This window comes from Quercus robur, chromosome 8, assembly GCF_932294415.1.
Source record: "Quercus robur chromosome 8, dhQueRobu3.1, whole genome shotgun sequence".
NCBI classification, from domain to species: Eukaryota; Viridiplantae; Streptophyta; class Magnoliopsida; order Fagales; family Fagaceae; genus Quercus; species Quercus robur.
Window position 1 is genome coordinate 13,020,779 of NC_065541.1, and position 8,665 is coordinate 13,029,443.

General features: G+C 36.3%; 1 protein-coding gene across 1 annotated transcript; it reads right to left on the bottom strand.

Moving 5' to 3' along the window:
• Positions 1–5,030: 5,030 nt before the first annotated feature.
• Positions 5,031–8,354, bottom strand: LOC126695876 (F-box/LRR-repeat protein At3g26922-like). Its single transcript, XM_050392674.1, has 4 exons — positions 7,362–8,354; positions 7,013–7,153; positions 5,994–6,053; positions 5,031–5,072 (listed from the first exon to the last, which is right to left on the bottom strand). Exons 1-4 carry the CDS (start codon positions 8,352–8,354, stop codon positions 5,031–5,033), a joined length of 1,236 nt encoding a protein of 411 aa, XP_050248631.1.
• Positions 8,355–8,665: the final 311 nt, after the last annotated feature.

Consider the following 8,665-nt stretch of genomic DNA (forward strand, 5'->3'; position numbering starts at 1 on the left):
TTGGTGGAAGGCATTTACCCAACAGAGCATTGGTGGCTAGTTGAGCATCTCCTTCCAAAATCACTTGCTTGAGCCCGAGGTCCCCTGCCAGCAGTAAGCCTTCCTCAAACGCTTTAGCTTCCACTTCCATAGCCCCTAATAGTAGATTCAGCTTTTTACTCATAGCTCCCACAATTTGACCTTGCTCATTCCTGATTACAACCCCAACCCCACAGCTACCAAACTCCCTGAACACCGTCCCATCCACATTAACTTTGTACCACCCCTCACAAGGACTCCATCCCTCAGTTCTCGGAGGCACTGATTGATTTACTGCTGCATTCAATGAGCTGAATTCCTCCACCAGTAATTCAGCTTCCTTGGCAATTGCCTTCACTACCTTGCACCGACCTTCAAACTTTATGGAGTTCCTATTTTTCCAAATGCACCATGCCGTAGTAGCAAAGGTCTCCCACCTGATCTCCCTTTTGTCTTCCCAAATCTTCCACGCAACATCCATAAAATCACGTAACGGACTTCAAAACGTAGGCAAGGGAAGTTTTGACTCCCTCCAAACAGCCTCGACCACCTCACAGTCCCAAAGAGCTGAGCATTCAACTCCATAAATAATAATAATAATGCATTACTATTCGTTACTTTATCTATTTTACATAACCGTTTTAACAATTCATATGATATCTTATTCTCTATTATTTTTGCTACTCTATTTAAATTTTCTTTCCCTATTCTTTCAAAATTATTTGTTCCCAACAATCATATCAAATAGTACCAGTGGAATAAAATAAGCATTTTTAAGTTTTACATGTTGCTACAATCATTATGTATTTTTAGATGATATTGGAAAAATATGTTTAAAAATTGAACAGTGATACGTAGGTGGATGTAGGTGTTTTTCTGGTAATTTTGTGCTTCAGTATCATCTAAATGCATTTTGCACAACCCAATGTAAATGCTCTAAATCCCATTTAATGGTAGCTAGTTCCCTTCCTGTTAAAATGAGCCTTGAGAAAAGAAATATAATTACTGATAAGATCTGTGTCTTTTGCCACTTTGAGGAAGAGTATTTAGATCATCCATTCCTTTCATGCCCTTTTGCTAAAGGCCTTTGGTTGGTTGGGTTCAGATATTAACTTGAGATCTGACCTCTTACAACCAGCTTTAATAAAACATTGGCTAAAAGCTTGGTTGCAAGAGATATAAACAAGTATAGAAGCTTGAATTCGCCATTTGAAAGTGCAGTTGCGACTCTCAGATGGAGTTGGGTTGATGGAAATGGTTCTTTCATAACAAATGGTGTGCTTAGGGAGAATTTTATCTCTTCATCTGATACAGAGAGTGACTCAGTAATAGTTAGGCGTCCCCCTGGGTTTCCTCCAAAACATGCCACTCTCAGATGGACTTGGGTTGATGGAACATTGGAAATGGTCCTTTCATAACAAATAGTGTGCTAAGGGAGAATCCTATCTCTTCATCTGATACAGAGAGTGACTCAGTAACAACTACTATGTTCAATCTAGACAATCTTAATGCTGATCGACCTGAGGCTTACCAAGGAGCTGCATGGAGTAGGGGACATTCCTGAAGTGCCTGACACTTATATTGAGTCCTTGGTTAGAAGAGTTGATAGAAGCAGACTGAGATTTGAAATAGGGGGCCCAAGTACTGGGCCTAGTATAAGAAGATCCCAAGACTTGGCCCATGAGGTTAAGCATGCAAGAGGATCTAGTACATTTTTGGAAGCAGGCCAAACCCACAATGTGACACACTTTGTGCCTGACCCAAGCCAAGAAGAAGTTCAACATCAAGCGATTAGTCTGGACACTGGACTGATCGAAATCAATATCTCAAAGTTATATGCTCTCGGACCAGGCCCACCTTCTCCAACCTCAGCCCAATCAGACCCGTGCCCTATATCCTGCCTACACTGTAATGAATGGTTGGAGAGCACTAGTGGAACATATGGAGCTTCAAGAAAGAGATTCAGAGTAGAATTTGGGAAGCTAGGCAGGAACATCAGACAAAGACTTCTTCATGGATACTTCTCAAAGGCATAAGGAAGCTTTCTTCAATCAATCATGCAGCAACAGACATCTGCTGAACACCAGTCAGCAGCTGGAAATTGGGACTTGATCATCAAAATTGCAGGAGCAAGGGGGAAGAGAACAAAAAGAAGTGTTTTTGCCTATGAAGCTGTAAATACGCAGGAAGATAGCGTTTTCTACAGTGCAGTAAGTAGCTCAGCTAATACTCTTTGTAGGGTACTGTTGGAAATCATAGTGGAAGCAGCGATCAGAGCAAGAAATCATATCTTCCAGTAAATTTTGTTTCCAAGTGACAGCAGAAGATTAGCCCAAATTTTTGACAAAAAGCAGGCTATAGATTGGCAGATGAAAACAATGGTTACTGATCTAAACCACCTGAATCAGAATGGGCTAGTTTGGAAGCTAATCTTAGTACCTAGAATAGTTGTAAGCTCAGTTAGGACTGTAGCCAATATGGCAACTAAAATGCCAATGCACCAATGCTGGTTCAACACAGCCATTTTGTAACTTAAACTATGTTTTTTCTCCCTAAGAATGGTATCAAAAAAGAAAGAAAGTGTAGTTGCGACTACTTTGTGGACTATATGGATTAGCAGAAACCAGGTCTTCTTTGAAGCTAAAAATCACAACTTACAAGAGGCATTGCTAATGAGTACTAATTTGGTTGACAGGTATTACAAAGCCTTCAACAATGAAGAACTCAACTATCTTACATGACTGGGAAGCAATACCGGGAACACAGCAACCAAAGAGAGTAAGAGTGGCAGATCCTCATCCCACTAGCAGGATATAACATCGGAACAAATAAAATATTAACATGCATCCTTCTTGGGATAACATTTATATTCAACTAGAGAAGCAGTTTTCCAAGCAAGAAAAAGAGGCTACACCAAAATGGTTCTGCTGACAAAATCTAAACACTGAGGGATAACCTTAGGGATAATAGTCCTTCAAAATGGAAGAACTCAATCAACTTAGAGGATTTACAGAGCAGAAGAAGGATGGGCTAGACTTAGAATTTTTTGTTGTAAATGACCTGATTTGGGGACCTGTTTCAGTATGGCTAAGAAAGCCTCTACAATGAATATGGACATTTGTGGCCCCTGGTGGGCTTTGGTTCTGTTCTTCCTTTAGTGATAACCAAAAATGATAAAACAAAAACATGCATCCTTCTTGGGATAACATTTATATTCAACTAGCTTGGGAATTATATTAAAATTATTTCAAGATAAAAATTTGGAGTAAATATTTTGTTTAGCTATCGCAATCAAATTTAGAAATCATTGAATTATACTATTTTTATGATCTTTAATAACTTTTAAGTTGAATATATATATATATATATATATAGTGTTTCATTGGAAGAAGCAAGTTGAATCATTGATAATGACGAGATAAGAAATAGAATTTTAATTACACCAATTAATTAGAAATTACTAAAAATAAATAGGTTTAGAAGAGTAAAATCACACCTGTAAATTCCACAACAATATGCTTCTTACAAAATAGAGTTCTTTTAAGCATAATATAAGCAACTAAAGTGAACGGTAACATCTCTAGTGATGGACACAAAATATAAGCAACTAAAGTGAACGGTAACATTCCTAGTGACGGACACAAAATATTTCTAGCCAAAAAAAAGAAAAAGATAATGATGAAAATATCCTTGGAAGCAACTTGGGGGAGAAGATCATTGGTTATCAGTCTCACGCTCTTCGTCTTAATACTTCTTCATCTAAAGAAATTGATCAAATGAGGCTAAATAAAAACTGCAAACAGTAAAGTTTAGACATCAAATTTAGCACCAACTTGACAATAACAATTATAGCAATTAAGCCCAACCTCAAGAAAATTTCCTCAAGAGTAAAACTGTTGTAAAAACCACTTTAAAGAAACTATAAAGAACTTTAAATTTTTCTTAAATATTCAAGAATGATGTGACAATTTGATCAAATTAAAGCTTTATTTGCATCCATACAAGAAATTATATAACACAATCACAATATAAGCATTTAAATTCTATAGGGATTCACAATGAAATATTTTACCTATCACATAGAATGCAATAGGAATAATGGTTTCAGACCAAGAAACAGAGGTATGTGTTTGCTCATCCATTCCCCCATAATATTCATTAATTTATACATACACGGATAAATGCTACCATGTATATAAACATTGTGTTTTATATATAAACATGCTAAACATGGCGAGAATAAAAGAATGGGTAAAAATGGTAATGACATATACTATGCTACAACTCGTAAACTCAGAAAAACGGTTTCATATGATCCAGAGGATAGATGATCTGCAGCACAAAATCGTCCCTAACAGCCAGTATGAAAGAAAAGCCAATAGGCAATAACAAAAAGTAATTTTAAAAGAGAACCAAGTAATAGCATCATTATATATTATGTAGGTATGCATGTCACCATAAAGCAAGATAAAAGTGTATTTCAGAGCATCAAATTCTATAGTTGATGATATCCAAGCCCACCAAACTCTGAAATTGTAGCAGAAAATATATATTAATAATTCAGAAAACATATATTTAGGCAAAGATTTCTTCAGAAAAATCATTATAGGCCAAAGCAAAAAAATCTTAAAAAAAAAGCTAGAACCTATTAAGAAAATCATTCCTTAATGGACAAAAAAAAAGCTTTTTACTTCTATAATTACCTCCAAATCATGTCACTCCTATGAGGGCACTTAAAACAGAATTTGATGTATATAGAGGGTTGTATAAAAGAAGGGGCCAAAATTGTTTAAATAAAAAGAGGGCTAACTCATATCAGACTCCACACCACACACTTGCCTTTGTTTATGAACCTTGACAAACAAACATTTACCACCTCCAAGACTTCTACCAAATTAAACAAATATGAAATATGAAACACAACTTTTCATATATACCAGTTTCACAAAAAAGCCCACATAAAACTAACAAATCCTATCTGAAAGCAATCCAATATGTATTATCTCAATTTCTCAATAATCATTCTCCTTTTGGCCAAAACAAAAATTGTTCTCCTAAACATTGAACAAATAGAAGTCATGGAAAATAAACATTACCAGTATGCATTATAATGGCAATAAAGATATTTACCATTGCAATAAGCATAACCATTAAGTATTGCGATAATACACATTTGTCAGACACTTTGCAATGGTAATGCTTATATCTTTGTTTCCTCTTAAAGCAAAGTAGGCACAGTAGGTATAGTGTCAATCCCCTTGGGAGTATGGATAATACACATCCGTGGTGCATGATTAAAATACAAACCGATCACAATGTACCAAGATTAGAATACACATCATGCTCACATAATCATGAGGCCACATTTAAGGTGAGACAATATTTTTTTTTTTTCCTATAATACTAGATTGTACTATGCGTAATTAATTGGAAAAAAAAAAAAAAAAATGAACTCAACAGAATAAGACTCATACCCATTCTCTGAATTTATCATCTTATTCTTTTATTCTTCAAAAGAATAAAAAAAATTGAAGGAATTGAAAAAGTCTTCCCTCCACAAAGATTCACGATTGTATTGCTTATATCTTTGTCTAGAATAATCTCCTGCTCTATTTCAATGTTCAAAGTGTCCAAGACTCACTTAAGTACTTATCCATCCCCTGTGTTTTAACCCAGACACCACAGATAAATAAACACACAAAAAAAAAAAAAAAAAAAAAAATTAATCCAAAGAACCAAAACAAAACCAATTATAACTCAAACACCTTGATCATAACCAAATATAATCTAAAGACCTAAATGAAACCAATCCAAGCAAATATCAAAACCTGATCATATTTAAACTGCAAAAGATGGAATTTGACAAGTCTATTCACGGTTTTTTTTTTGCAGGAACATGCATGTTGACACGATTTGAAGCCCATGTTTCAGTTGCAGTACATGAACTAACAGGTTCTCCAACCACATAGGTATACCAGAATAGCAGGAACATTCACATCAGAAACAAACCACAACAGTTTGGGTCCAGAAGCTTCCTAGTTGAAATATAAAAACATTTAAGCTACAGATGCTTAAACCTTAAACAGCCCAAAAATGGGTCCTTAGGACTACTATAAACCACCTTTTCTGATTTTTTGAAACATACCTTGTGAACCCACAACCTTACCCACCATCCCATTATTAAGGAAGGAGTAAGTGCCAATTGAGTAAGAGCTAATTGGTAGCATTTCAAAACTTACAAGTATTTCTTTCAAAATGTAAATTTTGAATTGACACTTTTGATAAAAACAATCAATTATTTCATTTATTTGTCATTGAAATTGTCATAGTTAGGCAACAAATTGAGTGAGCTAGATTCTACAATTTCAGGCATATTAAAATGTAGCCAGAGCTTATTTATGAACATTCCCTTATCAGAATTTTAGCCTGATTCAAAAACCAGCTATGCTTATTTTATGAGGGTCAAATGGCTGTCCTGTATGTTAGTTGTCACAAACCCAATAACAATTTCTATGAAACATTCTCACTCAAATAACAATTAGAAAATAACAGTCACTTTTACCACCTAAAGATGGCCTACTGTAAACATAAAATATTTGTAAGATACCTTCAAAAGTTGTTTCTAAGTACCAGTTATAATTATTTACCTCATTCAACTGTAATTAGGCACGTTTTTGAGTGCCTTGGGAACATCGATAGTTTCTCAAGAACACGTTCCCTTGACTGTCTTCGAGAAACTTTGATTGTCATTGTCTGCAAACCTCGGGCCTCTTTCAGAATATATTTTACAAATTCAACTTCATGTTCTAATCCTTTATATCCATCAAAATTAAAAGTTGAAAGGCGCGATGACAAATAACCAGGACCATCCGGTAGTTCTGTCCAGCATAACTTGTCCTCACTTATATGATAACACTGACGACAACATACACAGTAGACCATTAGCGTAAGTTCGGGGAATATTAATTAATAACATATAATTAACTTAACTAACCTTATGGACATCAAGAACTTCTAAATTAGGAGCCACTAGGAGCAAGGCTTGTAGCACGTGCCAGTTAGATTTATTTACTCCGAATTTCAATCTGACCAAATTTTGGAACCTGGTAGGATAAATAGAACCAAAGCCGAGGCACTGCAGAACAAGATTACAAACACAATAAAGTCAAAAAACTTGTACTTGGGTAAAATAAGATTTTGTTCCTAAGCTTTATCGAAAGTTTAAACCATCGAAAAGTTCTAACACAAAATTGTAGCTATAAAATGTTATATATAGTCCTAGCACTATTCATCAACAAAAACAAACAAGAAAAAACTTGACAAAAGATAAAAGGGACTCTTACCTCTATGTCCCCTGGAGACAATGTAAGGAACTTAGCGTTGTTTAGTGCTCTAAGAAGCTTGAATACCCTATCTCCATAATAAAACTCATAATCCTCAACCCAACGCATTTCATAACATTCAACTGCGTAAATTTTTACATTGGCTTCAACTAAGTTAGCCAGTTTTTCAACAAACGCCACATTTCGCAAATCGCCACGAAATCTAAAGTTCTTGAGACCTGGGGCGTTTATCTCGAGTTTGTAATCAGGAACACGAGGTTGGTATGTGTTAAACTCGATAAGTAAACATTTCAACGTAGGCACGCTTATGTTAAAATAGTCCATACCGTCCGAATTATTTCTTATCACTTTCAAAACTTCGAGTACCGGGCAGCCATTGAATAGCCTCGACAAAGAGTCCTCATAGCAGTAAAAAACATCAAGCAGACACAGTTTCTTGAGGCAAGGGAGTTGAAAAGAAGAAGGAGGATCGAGCTCAATCCCGCCGCTTAAATGGAGAACAACAACTGTTTTGCAGGCGTAAAAGCTAACGGGCAACTCGTAAAGTTCGCCACTGTAAACATCACCGTCTCCGTGGGGGTAGTAGTCGTCATCGAGGAAAATCTTGAGATAGAGATTTTCGACGTTACGATCAATGGCAGTGTCGATCCACGTGTTGAGATGGAGAGAGTCACAGTAATAATACCACAAGAGGTTGAAGTTACGGAGGGAGGGTGCTTTGTTTAGAAGCAAGATTCTGTAGAGAAGAGGGATGGGTTGACGGCCGATATCGTAGAGGTCGAGTGCTGGGACGTGAGTCCAGAGGCGCTTCCACCTGCTCGACAAAGCGCTTGTGGCGACGGCCTTTTGGGTCGGAAGGAAAGAAAGGATGTGGCAGAGAAGAGAGTCCGGTAGGTTGCTGAGTCTGTCGACTGCTGCTGTGTATCGGTTAGGAGAGAGCTCCACTCTCATGCGTTTTGATGAATTCGATTGATGAGTAGACGATTTCGCCATGTCCAACTACGTCGCTACAGAGTTTAGGGTTTTTCGAAGCAGTGGTTGGAAAGAACAAAAAGATCACAAACCAGCGTTTGAATGAAATATAAATAACTGAGAGGAAGATAAATAAAAAAGATAAAAAGATTTAAAAAAAAAAAAAAAAAAAAAGCGTTTTCTAAAGTTCCTATTTCGCAGTAGGTTTTCAAATCCGATCCGGACCGTATGATAAGATCCGGTTAACCATAAACCGTTTACTAAACCAAAACCGACATTGATAAATAAGTCAGTCAACCGTGTGAACCGTGGTTGAACCGCCCGGTTTTAAG

Coding starts and splice junctions, on each gene's coding strand:
- LOC126695876 (XM_050392674.1), bottom strand. CDS start 8,354: ATGGCGAAATCGTCTACTCATCAATCGAATTCATCAAAACGCATGAGA. Junction 7,154..7,361: donor TGTCTCCAGGGGACATAGAG/GTAAGAGTCCCT, acceptor CTTGTTCTGCAG/TGCCTCGGCTTTGGTTCTAT. Junction 6,054..7,012: donor AAGTTCTTGATGTCCATAAG/GTTAGTTAAGTT, acceptor TATTTCAACTAG/GAAGCTTCTGGACCCAAACT.